General features: G+C 32.3%; 2 protein-coding genes, 1 non-coding gene and 1 pseudogene across 3 annotated transcripts; 1 reads left to right on the forward strand and 3 right to left on the reverse strand.

Annotated features, from left to right (window-relative positions):
- Positions 1 to 5885: 5885 nt before the first annotated feature.
- Positions 5886 to 7832, reverse strand: LOC123890614 (type III polyketide synthase A). Its single transcript, XM_045940254.1, has 2 exons — positions 7576 to 7832; positions 5886 to 7108 (listed from the first exon to the last, which is right to left on the reverse strand). The coding sequence occupies exons 1-2, from the start codon at positions 7775 to 7777 to the stop codon at positions 6141 to 6143; spliced, it is 1170 nt and encodes a 389-aa protein (XP_045796210.1). The 5' UTR covers positions 7778 to 7832; the 3' UTR covers positions 5886 to 6140.
- Positions 7833 to 9095: 1263 nt separating this feature from the next.
- On the forward strand, positions 9096 to 9169 carry TRNAN-GUU. The gene has a single exon. It is a non-coding gene; the product is annotated as a tRNA-Asn (tRNA).
- Positions 9170 to 9706: 537 nt separating this feature from the next.
- On the reverse strand, positions 9707 to 10511 carry LOC123892040 (annotated as a pseudogene).
- Positions 10512 to 10830: 319 nt separating this feature from the next.
- On the reverse strand, positions 10831 to 16978 carry LOC123892041. The gene is made up of 9 exons (XM_045941891.1): positions 16859 to 16978; positions 15911 to 16498; positions 14524 to 15654; positions 14108 to 14432; positions 13552 to 14027; positions 13062 to 13417; positions 12394 to 12882; positions 11215 to 12307; positions 10831 to 11127 (listed from the first exon to the last, which is right to left on the reverse strand). The coding sequence occupies exons 1-9, from the start codon at positions 16976 to 16978 to the stop codon at positions 10831 to 10833; spliced, it is 4875 nt and encodes a 1624-aa protein (XP_045797847.1).
- Between the last annotated feature and the right edge of the window lie 1364 nt (positions 16979 to 18342).

Genomic DNA, 18342 nt, shown 5'->3' on the forward strand with positions numbered 1-18342 from the left:
ATGTGAGCACAAATTATTGTTCTCTATAACAATCCTTATGGTTGCCACATTTCAACAATTCAAATTTAGAATTGCTCAAGTATCTGCCAAATGATCTTATTATATACACTATTTCCGAATGCGTATAAGTAAGATCGTACATAAGTTTCTCAAAGCTGAAGCATATATGAAAATACTTTATTTTCTAAATTTCCAGATTTTTCTTTTGAACAATGATTGAGACTAGATAGTCTCCCTTTATAATTAAGGCAATTCCTTAGTTTATTGACTTTCATGTCGAATTTACTTTCAACTTTATTGATACAACTCTTTTGTGATAACCGAATGATACATTGAGAAATCTAAGTATCAAAATGCCTAATACAAAAGAGATGTGCCCAAGATCTTTTGTCACTAAACTTTTGTTAGTGATTTATTGGTTTCACACAATATATCAATTTTGACTAAATAAAATAAATTCGACACATTAAATTTAGAATATAAACATACTCCCACTGAACCTGTATGATCCACAACTCTCCATAATATATATCTCAAAACCAAATGAGACAATCACCTTATGAGACTTTTGTGGTATCAATAATGAGACAACTTTCTTAACAAATAAATGGATTTATTTTGTTTGCACATTATCTACTTCGTGTCTATTGACATAAAGTTTCATCTGATTGCACTTTATTGTGTTTCTTAATGTTGTCATTAAGAAACACTATCTTGATATCCATCTTATTTAGCTCCAAAAACTATAATAAGTAACAAGTGTCGTGACTGTCCTAATGGAGTTTTCAAAACAAAACGAACATGAATTCTCTTTTCAGTCAATACTTTATGACACTTCATACTTTAATTCTTGAATGGTATTGAGTTTGATCTTCATGAATTAATCTCTTAACCTAATTGAGAGAAAGAAAACTAATGTCCTTATGAGAATCCAAATTTACTATATAAATAGTAACCGTATGAATTGATTTAGAAACAATTCTTCCTCACTCAATTTTGTTCTTTTACTATATCTCTCCCCCAAACTCAATATCTTCAAGAGACTTTGCAATTTTCGTCTCATAATGTTCATTAGCATGGGACCGAAGTTTATATTTCTCAAAATTTTCAACAATTCTAGATTGTCACAAGTCATAACTGAATTGACTATAATAATATTTGTATTTAAAAGACAAATTGAATCTCTCGATTTAAAATAATAATCAAGAATTTATAACAATAAAACAAAACTTAATTCAATTAATGATTCACCAAATTGTCTTTTAAATACAAATATAAGTTAGTAACAACAATCTAACAAATAGTTGAAAAACCATCAATCTTCACCGACTTATTTCCTCGCCAGATTGATGTGTCTTTCAACATCATTGGAAATTTGTCAGTTTAGATCAAATTTATTATTCTTTATTTGCCTTTATCCTTTGAGGTATTTACATAATGAACACTATTTTATTTTCTCTTGCTTCAACTGTTTCTTTATTGCACACTTTATGAAATGATTCTATTAAAAAATCATTTCTAACTTTAATAGTTATAAGACTAATTGTGCAAATAGAACACTATATGCTAAATTTTCGACAAGATAACTTGATTGTCAAAATTATATCGCTTTATCAAGATTAAATAGTTACCTAATGTGCTCTTGAGATTTTCTTTGCTTAATAATCCGAATGAAATATTATCTCTCCAACGAGAGCTTATTTTTCGCTTTATTGCTTTATAAGCACTTTAATTTAAGCAAAGAAAACATGACAAAAAATTATGTCATCTTAAATAATACCTCAAATGTCTCTGAAATTCAAAACTTTATGATCATGACCTATGTCATTCGGAATATACTCACCTTTTATACTTGAGTCTCACTTTAAAGTTACCGAATAGTGAGAGAATTTGAATTTTTCCATGTTGACATAAGTTTAGATCCAAGAACACAAATGTTCTTCCTTTATTTCTAAGCACTAGAATTTTAAGAATTTAAAATTCTAACATGATTTTGCAGATACATAAACTATATTAGTTTATAGAGAACTAAAAATTACTCACCAAAATACATAATGCACCATTGATGTCAAGCCCTTAAAAAATAACATCAATTGCTAGTGGTATTTCATGACAATGATCAAACATTGACGATCAATATTAAAAAATAATAAATCCTTATAATCGTCACATGTTTACCATTATAAGTGTGAATGCAATCCACTAAATACTTATATGGATTTACACTAACACGTCTTTATTAGGCACATCAATAAATTATGATAGAGACATGCTCAACTTTATTTGTAAATTATAAGACAAACAAGATACCAAACGCACCATCAATCCCCAATCTTTGATTGTAAGAATTAACTGCAAGCGGTACTCTCAACGTAATGATCAAATGTTGGTAATAAGTCCTGTCAAATAATAGTCACCTTTTGGCATCCTATTATCCACATGGTAAATAACTTTATAATCACCACACATTTACCATCACATGTATGTAATTATTCGGCCAAACTGCACGTCTTCCTTTTGGCCGACCGTAACAGCTCGCATAAATAATCTCATACTACACCCTTTATAATTTCAATTGAATCTAGTCTACGCACCGGAGGTTGCTTTATGCAACTTTTTGCTTCGACAAACTCAATCAAAATTACTAGACAATTTAATAAATTGAATATATATGTATGTAATTATTCGACCGAACTGTGTCTACCTTTTGGTAGACCAAAATAGTTTGCATGAATAATTTTATACATCCTTATGTGATTCTAACTGAATCAAATCTACGCAACAGAGGTTACTTTTGCAACTTGTTGTTTCAACCAACTCAGTCAAAGTCACCTGACAATTTATTAAATCAAATGGGAAAAGTCTTAAATTTACAAGGTACTACCCACAAAATGTAGACCGTATTCCTTTACGATGCCACCTGATAATCATAAGATTAATTGACATCCCTTAATGTGAGAACAAACTCACAAGCAAATTAAATTAACATGAGATATATCCGAAGAGCATGATAAAAGGAAATTATTGTAGAAGCTTAATAACAATAAACTTAAACATCATAATCATGCTACAAACCAAATATTTAATTTAAAATAAAATTAAATCTTTATATATACCAAAGAATATTCATGCTATAACTGATTCACATATACTCAATGATTCTTTAAATAAATAAATGAAATTCTATACTTGTATTTTCCAAAACAGAAGGAAACCAAAACTTTATATTCTATAAATAAACAAATAATTATAGAATCTATATTTTTCCAAAATTTAAAGAATCAACCTTTAATTTCTACACATACCAAATTGTATCAAAATATTTTGAGAATCCTTATAATTGCTATTTAATGGCAATTAATCTTTTACAAAAAATATATACAATAACCAAATATATATATTTATCAAATCTTCATATACCTTATTTCTCAAAATAATCTTTTAAGTACAAAATTCATGAGAATCAAAACTTTAAACCAATTTATCTCGTAACCTCATATCTGAATCAATGAACAATTTCAGACCGTATGAAAGAGTAACTCTAACAATCCGAAGAGATGAAAACATTGTCCACAAAAAGAAAAAAAAAAATCTTTAAATACGATAGACAATCAAAAATCCATCTTTTAATTTTCAATTTTAAACTCAATGTTACTCTGGCCTTAATTTTCTTAATTTTCTTAATGGTCTTAATTATGTGACTCTCACAATTCAAGTTCACATACCAAGCAAAATGTCTTTTACCGGTTCAAATTCCATATTACCTCTGTAACTTATATACCGAATCAAATTCTTGATACATTCTTATCTTTGAAAGAACAATAATTTGAAATTAGACTAAATTAAAACTGAAGCTTTATTTGTTACCGACCTTATTCAATCTAATCATAAATTGACAGTAACACACAATAGTGCAAAATATGAATTTGAATCGGAATCGCAAAGTTAACACAAATTATGAATAAAGCAAAGAACTTTAGCCAAATAATCTCGGTTGACCATCAATTTAAAAAATTAACCAAAAAACCATTCTTTGAAGAACTAACTTTCGTACTTATAAAAGCTAGCAAAGTCAAAATTCCTGTATATACAAAATCAACTCTTTATTTACTAGACACAAATTGATTTCATATAACAACCGATAATTATTTACCTTCGCAATCTTTGTGAATTAATATATTATATCGCAAAATATATATCGATCCAGAGAGAAAAGAAATTGTTGAACGCTAAATAATCCCAATAAATTAAACATGAAGACCTGCTCTGATACCAATTGTTAGAATTAACTTAATAATTTAATCATATACATGCTCTTAATAACAAAGATTAAATCTATAATATTACTTTAGTGCGGAAGCCAAATAAACACAAGCATGTATATAAAACAGGATCTACGACATGTTGATTTATCAAAGATCATAGTAATAGGAATACCTGGATGACGAATCCATTAGATGAACTAACCGTTATAATCCTGAAACACAAAGAGAGACGGACGACGAGCATCCGTTGGCTTGTGGTTCTTCCTCAACCAGGACTCCTTATGCCTTTAGGACTCTTCTGATGGGGAGAAGAGTCAATATGCAGTGTGTCCGGTATATTGGGGACCATAGCCTATATATAGTGTGATGGCCAATTAGGGTTCCCATTATTCCGAAATTGGCCATCCTGACATCCACTCATATTGAGCCCATATCCAATTAATTAATTAATTCTAAATAGAAATCTAATTAGCCTTTTACTTTATTTGATCACTTAATCAATTAAGGCTCCTAATTGATAAATAGCTAATATAATTATATATAAAGATATTTGCCCACATAATATTATTGAAATATTATAAAATATTCCAACAAGTCCCGTAAGCATCGTTCAATTGGTAGATACATCATAGTTAATATTATTTGAAAATATGTGTATAAGTGGATAACTCTCATGGAAGACTTGTTATACACCAAACACTTATATTTGAGGGTGGATGTGCTAGATTCGAGTGTACCTCTAATATTGAGTGTGGAAGAAGATGAATAGAAAGGAAATTTCTAAAATCAAATAGTGTAGTTGGACTTAAGTGTGTATCCTCGTGTTGAAACTAAAATGAATGTTCATATATTGTGGAGTAAATTAAAATAGTTGTATGAGCATAAGAACGTGCAAAATAAAGCATGTTTGATGTGAAAGGTGGTTAATATGAACCCTGATTCTGCCACGTGTTGACAAAATATTTGCAAGGTTGAGAGAAAATTATCCTTAATGATCGTCGTCATAAGTCCCTTACTCAAACTATAATACATGTCTTCAAATTTGTATATTATTATTTGAATTCGTAATGAGTTGAAGCTTATATGTCACTTTGCACAAAACAAACATCGTACTGAGACGAGACAACTAAAAAACTTCGCACAGGACGACCAACAAAACAACGACGCTGCACTTTGGCGATTTAAAAAAAACTCAAATATATGTGAATAGCACTTATTTTGATAGATGGAGAAAAAACACGATTGAGAGGCGTGATTCCGATTCAAAAAATTATCCAAAACCACCCCTATCTCATGGATGAGCTAAGAATCTTCTCAAAAAAACAAAAAAAAACTATGGTCGACTCTAACACACCCTAAAAGTAAAATAATGCATTCATTTCAAGCACACTCAAAACCATCCCTTCACGATACTTTCAAAATCATGATATGGATTGCATATTCATATTAAGCATATTAATAATAATACTTTTACAGAATAAATTTTGCTCAATTACTCTTGTGCACAAAAGAGAAAAATAAATGACTTAAAAAATATTTTAGATAACAATTTGAGCATGATTATTAGATTATCTTTTTACTGACTCTATTAATAAAAGAAACTTATATAAATTGATGAAATGAAACAATATCTATAATTCACTCTTGTAAAAAAAATTGCAAAACTTAATCAAAAGACACATTTTTAGCAAGAATGGTCAATAACTTAAAACAGCATAGTTCCTCTCTTAACATTCAAACAACAATTTGTTACATCATACTTTATTAATAAACTTTTGTAAAATCAACTTAAATTAACACCATATCAATATTAATCCAGTACATATGCATCTTTTCCTATCACAGACAAGTAATTTCAAATTAATTATTCCAAGATTAAAGGCTGCGGAGGAGAACCCCTTCAAAAGTAATCCCTGGTCCAAAAGCCAATCCTAATCCCCATTCTTCACTTCCATCTTCCTTCAAATAATCCCTCATATATTCCATCACATAGAATATAGTATTGCTACTAACATTTCCATAATCCATTAATGCCTTCCTACTACAATCCAACTTATCACTTTTCAATTTAAGTGTATTTTCTAGCTTATTGAGTATAGCTGGCCCACCAGGATGAACAGCCCAAAATAAGTCATTAAATTCCTTAACATCACTTTTAGCCATAACTTTCTTGCAAAATTCTTCAATATTGTCTTCAATTTTTTGAGGAAGGTCTCTTCCAAGCTTAAAATTAATTCCCTCTTCAGTGATTCTACCATCAATCACATTTTGTGTATCTGGCAAGAATTTTTGGACAGCATAGTTAATTTCCATGAAAGGTGATTCTTGATTCAATATAGGGTCTGTTCCAATTATAGCAGCCGCGGCGCCATCACCGAAAAGCGCAGCGCCAACGAGGTCATAAGGTCTAGCTTTACTCGGTGGTCGAAAACCGAGAATCGTGGTCTCGGAAGTTGTGAGTAACACCCTACTACCAGGGTTATTCTCGGCGATGTCTTTGGCGACACGTAAGCCAGTGACACCGCCGTAGCAACCAAGGAAATAGAGCATTACACGATTAACATCGCTGTTTAGGCCGAGTTCATTTGCAAGATAAAGGTCACCACCGGGTAGACGAATTTCGCTCGAGGAAACATAGACTATGTGTGTGATATCTTGAGGTGATCTTCCCCATTGTTTGATGCAATCTTTGCTTGCTCTTGTTGCCATTTCAACTACTGCTGGATTTGCTATTTCTAGCTTTTGTCTTATTGTTGGTGTTCCATCTATGGCTAGCTCTGGATAGTTGTCTAGGATCTCCTTTGACATTACTGTGTATCTTGTTTTCACAGTTGTGTTTTTGCCTGAAAATGATCAAAATTTAGATTAGTAATCTTTTATTGAATGTTCTTTCGCAAATTCGATATTTGATATTGTAGAGAATTGCAATTATACGCGGTAGTTGTGTGGCCTTAATCGTGGTTGCAGAGACATAAAAAATCTTGATAATTAAAAATGATGTTTTTTATAAATAAATATAAAATTTATTTCGCCAATTTAAAAGACGATAAAACTTTTAATCAAAAAAAAAAAAACGATAAAACTGACTTTGCTAGTCACATTGAAATCTTTGATGTTAATTGCAGAGAATCACACTTGAATGTGATAATTATGATCTCAATTAGTTGCACTTGTGGAGTCATCAAATTTTTGTTGACACGGTCCAAAGTCCAAACTTTGGATGTAAATCGTTTTTTTCACACGTGACAATAATATTGTAGACTAAATTATTTAATAAATAAGAAAGTAAAAAGCCAATTTTTTGACTTACAAAGACGCTCCAATTTCTCCTTAATATAAGTATCGTCGCACTTAGTGTCGCGAATGAACCCTTCCACCAAACACTCTTGAGGGAGGACTTGGGCGGGGAAAGCCTTTCCTAATGCAAGTATTGTCGCCTTCCCTTGAGTAGGTGCACGCCTAGCACGTGGTCCATTCGCCGAGGAACTTGCATTCAAATCACCTTGAGACATTTTCTTAAGATTCAAGCAAACACTAGTTCTTGTGTTCTAGTGTTATGGAAACAATGAATCAAGGCTTAGTGATAAAATTGAGAAATTATCGGATTATAAATAAAGACATTGGCAATGTTATTGACAAGAAGTTGGTATCAAGCAAGGGTAGCATGTGGTGTTGAAAATTGTTACATTATTTGAGTTTGGTTATGTTTTAATGTTCATGGTTTTTTGATGTGTGAATGAAATTGGTTTCATAGATCAACGATCTTTGACTTTTCTTATTTGTTTAGTACCAAATTCAATTCTAACTTGCAACACTATTCAGCCTATAATATGTAAGTGTTAAGTAGAAAAAAGTCAAACACAGAAACAACATGTTTATCATAAAGCTGGTGGGAGACAATAGATGTGAAGAAAAATTAATTTAAAAAAAATGGTAAAAGAAAATGTTTTAAAATGAATGACTCTTTTGAATTTTAAGAAAATATTAATAATTTATTTTCTAATTCTATCCCTTCAAGTTAATATATTATAGTATTTATTCCACACAAAAAAAAAGTCAATGTATTCCACTATGAATCTATGATAAGTGGCTTAGCTTGTTTTGTTTCTCAATTTTATTAAAATAAAAACATAAAAACAGAATCTATTAATTTAGTAAAAATACTATTTATTTATTTTATTCATTTTTATATTTTTTAATCCGTGTAAAATGATTAAATATGTCACTCATTTTAGGACTCAGAGAGTACATTAGATTAACTAGGGAGCAATACCTCTAATCTAACCTAATTTATGGATATTAAAACAAAAAGTTAAAGTAGTAATAATTTGTCAAAAATATTCTATTACGTTACATATTTATTCCTATAATTAATGATGTAATGGTTGTTTTTTCCCCTTCTAAATAGACGAAATTGCAAAACCACTAGAGTAAACCACTATATATAAACTAACACATATAAGTGGCGGAGTCGGTGCTCGAATCTCAATCATAATGTCTGATCTAACAAATTGAATAATTTTCGTTAGTTAAACTAAGAATTGTGAATATGTAATGTTGCGAGATGAACAGGTTATATCATATAATATATCAAGTTTAACCTAAGTAGGAACTACTGACTGTGTTGAATGGAGAATTGTATAAAATCTTGATAATTTGATTTGCTGATTATAATGTTAAGAAAAATAAATATTATCCCGAGCACTGGAATGGATGAATACTGTTTGTCACTTTGTTGTATGTCCATGCCAGTGGCTTAGCCTTAGCTTGTTTTGTTTCTTATTAATGTTATTAAAATAAAAACATAAAAACAGAATCTAGTAACAGATTGCTGGAATAGCTCAGTTGGTTAGAGCGTGTGGCTGTTAACCACAAGGTCGGAGGTTCAAGCCCTCCTTCTAGCGAATTTTTGTTATTTTTGTTTCCTTTCAGCTTCAAAAGAAAATGTTGGTTGAGGATAAAATATAACGATGTATGATCATCATATTTAATGGATTTTATAGTTTGTGGGGTGCCATGGTAGTTACTCAACATCCTTGTCCGTTTTGCGTCGGGATGAGGTTGTGAAGGTAGCTTCTTGCCTTGGTTTCACGTCGAGCATTAGTGGCAAGGAACGAGACTCCAAGGCTCTCTATTTTTCATTCTTTCCTTCTGTAGTGTGCATTGCAATTGAGGTAGTTGCTACTGGAATTCGACAGGGAGTGGTATATTTGGGTTTATCTCTATTTGCATACTCTCATATAACCTTTGACATTGGTATTCTGTCATGTAAGTCTCCAATTGTGTTGCATAGGGTCTGTTACAGTAAAAACAGCCGCGGCTTGAATTCACGGAAATGAACCTTTTTCTCTATTTTGACAAGTGAACAAAATTCACAGAAATGATTGCGACGAAATTCTATAATAGCTGCGGCTTGAATTTTTTAGATCTTAATTTGTTTTTCAGAAGAAAAAACTGCTTGAATTAGTTGCTAGATGTTGGATCATATTTTTGTCCATAAATTCATGATCCTTAGAAATGTTGATCATGGCATCTAACATTGGTTAATCAAGTCTTCAAACGTTGGTTATCAAGTCTTTGAATATGTCCAACACTTTATTTACATTCTTTGCCTGTTTTCTTTTGACGCCTTGTGGATCAACCATCTGAAATATAGGGAAAAAATCTGCCACATTTGGCAAGCCAACAAGTTTTGTAATATTAGTCACCAGTCACCGCGTCCTTGAACTCGCCTGCTTCACCATTAGACTGAATCAAATCCACAGAGAAGATGGTGTTTGATAACAGATTTATGGTAGTCTTGAACACCACTGTTCCAATATCTATTGCTTCACCGATTTGACTGCTTTGATCGATATCAGTGAGGAGCTGCTGCATTTTGTTGCACCTAACGCCTTGGCTGGGGTCAAGAGTCTTGTGAGAAAATAATTGAGTGATGCATATTTTTCTCAATTCCTTCCAAAGAGGTGAAACTGGTAAGAATGCAACACTGAAGTGCTAATGGTTGTGAACCGACACAGATTGAGGAATTGGTCTGTTTGACAAGAACTGGTCATTAGTTAGACGAACCTCTTTTTCCATATCTTTTGAGGAGATGGCAATAGTGGTTACTTGACAAAGCTTGAGACTCATTATAGGGCCATGAATCTTTGCAGGTTTGGCCAATGATTTGTGTGGCTTTTCACATAATTCAAGCAGGTTATCTATGATGGGAAGAGGGGAAGGTCCATTGAATCCAAGAGTAGTTCATTATTCTCTCTTCTCTTCCCTTGTAATGCAAGTAACATATAAGTACTTCATTTTTCCTTTTGAATGAAATGACAAGATTGTTCTTTGTTGTGTGTTTTCTTTACTAATTATATTTGTACACACTCATAAGCACTTAATTTCTGCTGTGTGTTAGCATTTTCCATAGTTTAAACCTTATAACCTTAAATATAATCAAAACCAATAATATCCAAGTATATAACTTGCTGCATTTGCAAACACTTTAACAATCTAAAACAACAGATATTGTGTTTCAAAATCAATTGCATATACACAAAATATATATATACATGCTCTTTCAAGAATCCAATATCTTGAACTGTACAAGATTTTTCTTTTCCCAATAAGAAAACATAGGCTTAAAAAACTCTTCTACATCCTCTTCGCAAATCCACAACCTTTTACTTGCTCTAGTTAAAGCAACATATAGTTGCTTGAGTTCAGAACACAAAACATTATGCTTTGAATCAACAAAACCTTGACAGTTGATATGCGATTTAGGCTCCAACATATCCTTTTCTTTCATGTACTCGTATATTATCCCCCATCGCCTTTTCAATGGTGAAGAAGCAAAAAAGTTATACAATAAAACATCCTACAAAAGACCATAAAAAAGTTGTTAGAAAGAAAAAAAATTACAGAAACAAAATATAATAAAAAAATTAATGGTTTTGACGGCAACCTTAAATTCGAGGCCCTTGCACTCAAAAATGGTTAAAACTTGAGCTTGTTTTCCGATAAGCCGACTGATTTCTTCCTTGGTAGAATCATCTCTTACCAAGATTACTTGATCTTCAAGAAACTTTCCAATGTTCCTTCCATTTCCTCCAAAAATTGTTAGAATTGGATTTTCTCCATTCCTAGATTGTATAACAACTGGAGATTCTCCATAGACCAAACTAGTCTCGACCTTCAACATGTCAATCGAATTCGGAAAGAAATGAAACAAAAGTTCAATGATACTTTGTGACAACTTCAACAACTCAGCATGTGTACTGAATTTCTGACTCAACATGAAAATATCAGAAGCACAATTTTTCACTTTCTGATTTTTTTTATCCTCAAACCGACTTTTAGATTCCGACACAAAGTTCTTGTAGAAGAGAGATCTTACATCTTGGAATCTAAAATCAATACCTCTTCCAATAGTTTGTGCTGTATCTCCACAGAAAACAAAACCATCTTCAACATTTCTACAAATGTGTTTAAATAGAGAAATGTGTGCCATTGTAAGATCTTGCACTTCATCGATAAACACAAAGTTCATTAAATCACCTTTGTATTTTTCGGTCCTAAGTCTATGATGGAGATCAATTACGATATCAGCCATATCAAATTCTCCCCTTTGCATCTTAATTTTCTCGTAGTTTTGAAAGATATCATATATCATTTCTCTTGTTTTCATGCTCAAACTACTCGATGTTCGGCTTTCTGATAAAGTGCAATAGTCCTCACGACTCAACTTACATGTGTCTGCTTCTTTAATGCCGCCTTTTATGTGTGACATTATTTCGGTGAAAACAAGATAAGAATCCAACTTTTTGATCAATTGGGAGTTAAAGCGAGGCCAGTATATCGATTCAAACCTTTCGTAGTTCACTTCCTTCTTGAGATCAGAAAATCTCCGGATATAAGAATTACCCAATGTCGAATCAAGCATCAGCAAAAATTTGCGAAATGTTATCACAAGCGGATATAAATTGGACGGAAGATCAGAAAAAGAGTCCTTTGCATGATCAATATCTTCATCAGTTGAACCAATCTCCCCTAGGGACCTATAAGAGAATGAATTAAATTGTTAGAGGACAAAATCTTCACTTGCTACAGACAAATAAAGAGTATCGTAGAAGAAGACGTGTACCTTTTAAAACAAGTAACATGGTGTTTGATCTCTTGGCACAGTCCAGGACTCAAAGTCACAAATAATTGTCGTAATACCGGTCTATCACTAGACTCACTTGGATTAGAATAGGGACCATAAACTCTTTCAACAGCCACACGGTGCAATTTCTCATTTCGAATCATCTTAGTCGTAAGAACTGTAGTTTTTCCCGTGCCTGATCGACCAAGTAGAAATGTACTCCTAGGGAAGACAACTATGCTACGTTGTTCTTCAGTTAACTCAAACGGAAGATCCACTTCAATAGAATCACAGTTGGTAAGCGTGTAATCTGGTGTAATGCTGCAGAACTTCATCAACAAAGAACTCTCTTCAATCATTGAGTTTTGAGCAGCATCATTTTTATTTTCAGAAGGAACTAAATCACACTCCTTTGTGTTAATAGTACCGACACTCTTAAATTTTTGGATATTTGCACTTCTTGGCCAGCTCAAAGGAAACTCTATTTTCCTGTTCACAAAGAAAGAAGAATTAAGGTTAAAGAATATTGTCATAGTTTTGAAATGCAGTTGCAGTATAAAGGTTTTTGAGGCCTTAACAACCGAAACATGGATACTATCGAGGCTGCATTGGCTACAAATGTAAGAAATTTTAAGAATCATAACGCAACTGCAATTTAATGAACCTACCCGTCAAAACCTTTCTCTTTGCAGCACACAAAATATTCATCAGTGTATCTTCTGAATTCACAATCGAGGCGCTTAGCCAATTGTGGAATATCTTCTACTGGCACTAAGTCCCACATTTTGAGAACCTGAATGTGGCCCCTCAAATCCTTCACAATCTCTATCGAACAAATAATGTAGCGACTTTCAACCTTAAATTGGTTAAGAATCTTCGATGAATTTTCACAAACAATTTCTATACTATGCCCTCTTGGCCTCCATCCATTAGCAAGTCTTTCTAAAACATTTATCACCGAGTTCTTGCTCTGTTGAGTACGCACCCTTTTGAATGATCTACGGAATTTATCGCTGAAGTGCACCTGCAGAATTGAAGTTGGTTCAAATATTTATAATCACAATCCACACAGTATTTACATATAAATATCTAACAAGTAATTACATAACAATAATCGAAAAAACAAGTATGAAGTTTATAGCAGCATCTATAATATACCTTCCACATAGTATTTCTGAAAATGATACTGTCTGTATCAAGCAAATCAACGAATCGATCCAACTCTTTTATAGAATCAAGGATAGCCTTAGCCATTTCAGTGTCTCGATCCGCATGAAAGAAAAGTCCACGATTCTTGGAATCAAGCACCAAACTCTTCCAAACATTTTCATTGCTTGCCAAAGCCCTTTCATTTCCCAAAATCCATAAACAATACCTAGCCCTTGTAAGAGCTACATTAGTCCTTTGAGGAGACGAAACAAACCAAAGCGAAGTCCTGTAATTGGTTCTAACAGTTGATAATATAATAATGTCTTGCTCACCACCTTGGAAACCATCAATTGATTTCACATTCACATTAAATCCGTCATCGACAATATCATTCATCCTTTCTAGTTTCTCTTGAATTTTGAGAACTTGTCCAGCATATGGAGAAACTATGCCAATGGAAAGTTTCTCCTTTGTAGCTAGCCATGCTGCAACAGAAAATGTAGCTATATATTAAAATTCAGATAATACTACATAAATCATATGTGCTCCAAAAATGTAACATTACCTTTATGTAAATTCTTCAGTATTGTCACGACGACAGCAACTTCTGCCATATTCATGTAACTTCTTCCATCATCATCATATTCCTCTCGTCCCCCGGCTACATTTATAAAACAATAGGGACCAAACATTGGCCCGGGAAGATATTGTTTGCCGTAATTTCTTTCAACATTTGGAGCATCAAGAATTTTGTTACTATAGAAATATGAATTTGGAAATGAACTTATTTCCGGATGCATCCTATGCTGCATGTTGAGAAGGTTTTTTTGGCTGCCGAATAAACTCAACCTCTCAAATAGGCTTCGGCCAAAACCAGCTTCAGTACAAATCTTACAAAAAGAACAATCACAAATGAGAAATAAAAATGGATTCGATATGAAGAATTCGTAAATAGAAAAATAAGTTTTTATATATGCTTACATTACTTCTGACCATAGCTGGCAGTTGACACTCATCACCAACAAGAATGGCGTGTCTGATTCCCGGAAGTTGTAAAGGTATTATCGATTCACACTCTTTAAGTTGAGCAGCTTCATCGATCACCAAAATGTTCACCGGTTTCATAGAAACTTTGTGTAGCTTAAAGGAAGTAGAAGTTGTGCAAAATATTATCGATGCATTTTCATAACAAAATTCTTTAACTGACTTGTAATCAGCAAATCTTTTCAACTTGAGTCTGTCGAGTGAATATTTTGCAGTTTCTAAAGCAGTTAAACATTGAATTCTCTTCTTGAATATTTTTTGAGAATACCATGAAGAATCCGCCGGCATTTTGAGATTAGAGAAAAGTGTCATCAGTTCTTCAGAAGACAAATTATCTTGACACAACATTTCTCGAAACCATTCAAGTGTGTCAATTAAACACACCAAGTTCCTATAGTTATGTTCTAAAATAAGACACATTGGTAAATGAGTGTATAACATTGAAATACAATCTTTCAGTTGATTTGCTCTAGAACAAAACTTATCTCTCAGAAACTCCAGAAATGATTTCGGCTTCTTCAACCTTATTATGTCATTCACAAAGATGTGATAATCATAAACACAATATTTAAGAAGATTAATCATTGATTCAAAACAATGTCTCCATCCAGTATAAGGCGATAAACATTTCCTGAGTTGTCGCACACGGCTATCCAAAAATATATCTTCGATATCTTCTCCAACGATATCAAGCCTTTCGGTATTTCCCAACAACAGCATGTTACCTGGAGAACAGGATAGATCACCATTTCTACAAAGTGACTCTCTAACAATGTTCAACACACGCGAAGCAACTTCCTTGATCGCAACATTTGTTGGTGCACAAACAAGGATTCTATATTTCATTTTCATTAGAACATAAAGCAATGTTCCTAAAGTCTTCGTCTTTCCAGTCCCAGGAGGACCCCAAATAAGTTTTACAGTAGAATTGTGATTGCAATGAATGTCAGAAAGACAATCACGAACCGCATTGTTTTGTGATTCATTCAACCCTGATGATAATCTTCTATATGAACAATCATTCCTTAAAGCATTAGAAAGTGAGGTACAGCCACAAATTCCCTTGACCTGTTATCCAAGATACATTAATCAGTTGACACGACACAGGCATGACTCTATGAAGAACCGACACAAGCACTTGACACGACACTGACATTTACATGACACCAGTAATAATTTGAAAAAATAGACGCGAGTGTATGCAAACACAAGTGTTTACGTCATGTCATTGTTGGATACTCGGACATTGCTACAATATAAGAAAAAAAGGAAGATGCTAAAATAAAACTGAAATAGAAAAAGTAGAAATCAAGTTACTTACGACATCATCATCCTCATCGGTGCATAAGATTTGTTTGAATAGCTTCAAATTACCACCAGTCATGTGGAGACCACTCCAGATTTTTCGATTAGCACCAACATTTGTCAAGAAAACAATATGTAGAGATTTGTTTCTTAACTCATCAATGTCAAGATCTTTCGATGCAGTCACTTTAAAACAAACAGAATCCATATTCTCGCCATCATTCTCATCTTCTGTCATCACAATTTTCAAAAAACACCACATTCTTCCGAATCTTTGCAAATCATTTGCTGATTCTGGTTTACAATCAGCCAAAACCAAAACATCTCCAGGTAATGTTTTGTATGGCTCTCCGCGATGAATAAACCTGTTTTTCCAACGGTCGATTTTCAAATTATACAGTTTGTTTTTTAATGGTTTTTCCATTTCATTATCATTTTTCTTGTTAAATGATTTGAGCAATTTAAGTCCAACTACTCTTCCATAAGGTGCTTGGTAAATGAGTTCCATACTTGAGCACAGCGTCGCTCGAGTTTCTTCTAACACAAGGTATTTGTATGATTCAAGATAATGATCAATGGACTGAAATGATAGTCCAATCTTCTCAACCTGAATGAAAGAAAATAGATAGACTCAAAATTATTGGCCGCAATTTAAAACTATGACCGTGATCTTACACGAATAATATGAATTATATATAGCACTTATAATATTGCTACAACTTGAATACTCAAAAGTCAGTAACCAATCTAGATCATCAAATCAAGATCACACAACATTTACCAATCTAGACAGTCAAAATCAAGATCAGAAAACTCGTGTTCTGACTTTGTATTTTGAAACTAATATACCAAAGTAAAAATGCACTTTCTTTTAGATCATGTGAATGCATCAAACGTGTGATTATCTTACTACGCGGAATCCAAATCCCAAACTCGACATACATTGTATTAAAAGAATAGTACTAACCTTGTTCTTGTAGAATTCTTCATCTAAAATATCTTGAATAGACCAAGAAAAAATGAAATCCATGAAGCCATGTTCATTGTAAATGGCTCTCTTTTCACTTGAACTTTCTCCTTCTCCCATTGCTCTCTTTTCACTTGAACAGACTAACAAAATTCATGCATATACAATACAAGAAATCTCTTGAGATGGAGATTCTTATAACTGCAATGATCACTAGAAATGAACTTGAAGATATGAGCAACAATGATTGGTTTTTTTCAGAACAACAAAGACGTTTTCTTGGTTTCTTTTACAATAGTCTTGAGAAGTTCCAAGTTCTATATAACTTCTTACCATTACTCCTATATTTGTGGGAAGAATGTAGAAAACTGTTAACTTCGTTAACTTTGTGATTTTTTTTTTCAAGTGGTGTAGTGACTAGAAATTTCATTCTTAAGGTGAATAAATCAAGTGTCCGAAGTTCGAACCTCAATCTCTACATATAAAATACGATGTCCATATCAACTGAGGCAAGGTGATGGAGACATGTATTGTAAGTACTAGTATTTACTATCAATTTCTAAATGAATGTAGTCGAAGTAACCAAAAATAATACTCCCTCCGTTTAATATATAAGAAAAAAACCCTCATTTTTCTTTGTTCTTTTTTTGGTGTAAATCGGGTATCCTCTGCGCGTAACTGCAGAGACTAATCCCTTGAGCCTTGTAGGACCCAAATGGATGGCAAACTCTCCCTAAGAGTTTTAACACTGTTGCATGCCGAAACCAAGGATTAATTTTTCTTGTTCTAAATTATTATAAGAAAAAAGATTAATTTTTTTAATCTTTTTAATAAAGGTTTGTCTAACGTGTACAATATTGCACATATTAAAGCAACTAAAAGTAATAATTTTTATTGAAAAAGTAATAACTAAAAGTATAAAAAAATTAATACTCCCCCGGTCCTATATATAAGAAACATTTCATTTTTTAGATTAATTGTAGAATGGATGTATTTAGACTATATTATTGTCTAGATACATGAATTTTACAATGAATCTAAAAAATCAACTTTTTCTTATATATATATAGGACCGGAAGGAGTAACTTCTTATTAAAAAACAATAATTATTTATTAAAAAATTATAAATTTAATATAAAATGCACAAGTTCTTAACATTTTGCACATCATAAAAAAAACTCTTTTAGGAATTACTTTTACATATTCTTGTAAAATTAAATGTGAATTGAATTTAATTTGCTGTCACTTATTTTTTTCATCAATGACCAATAAAAATTATTTTGTCTAAATTAGGGCAAGTGAGTAAAAATAAGCTTTATAGTACCATGTAAAAATAAAGCTTATTCCAAAGACAAAACAAAAAGCCATGCTCCAAATTACTTGTTTTTTTACGTTCCTAATAATAGGTGAAATGATTTTTTCTTAAAAATTAGGACAATTGAGTACAACATATAAAAATGAATAAGGTCGAAGTGCACAGAAAA

The sequence above is a fragment of the Trifolium pratense genome, linkage group LG6 (assembly GCF_020283565.1).
Source record: "Trifolium pratense cultivar HEN17-A07 linkage group LG6, ARS_RC_1.1, whole genome shotgun sequence".
NCBI classification, from domain to species: domain Eukaryota; kingdom Viridiplantae; phylum Streptophyta; class Magnoliopsida; order Fabales; family Fabaceae; genus Trifolium; species Trifolium pratense.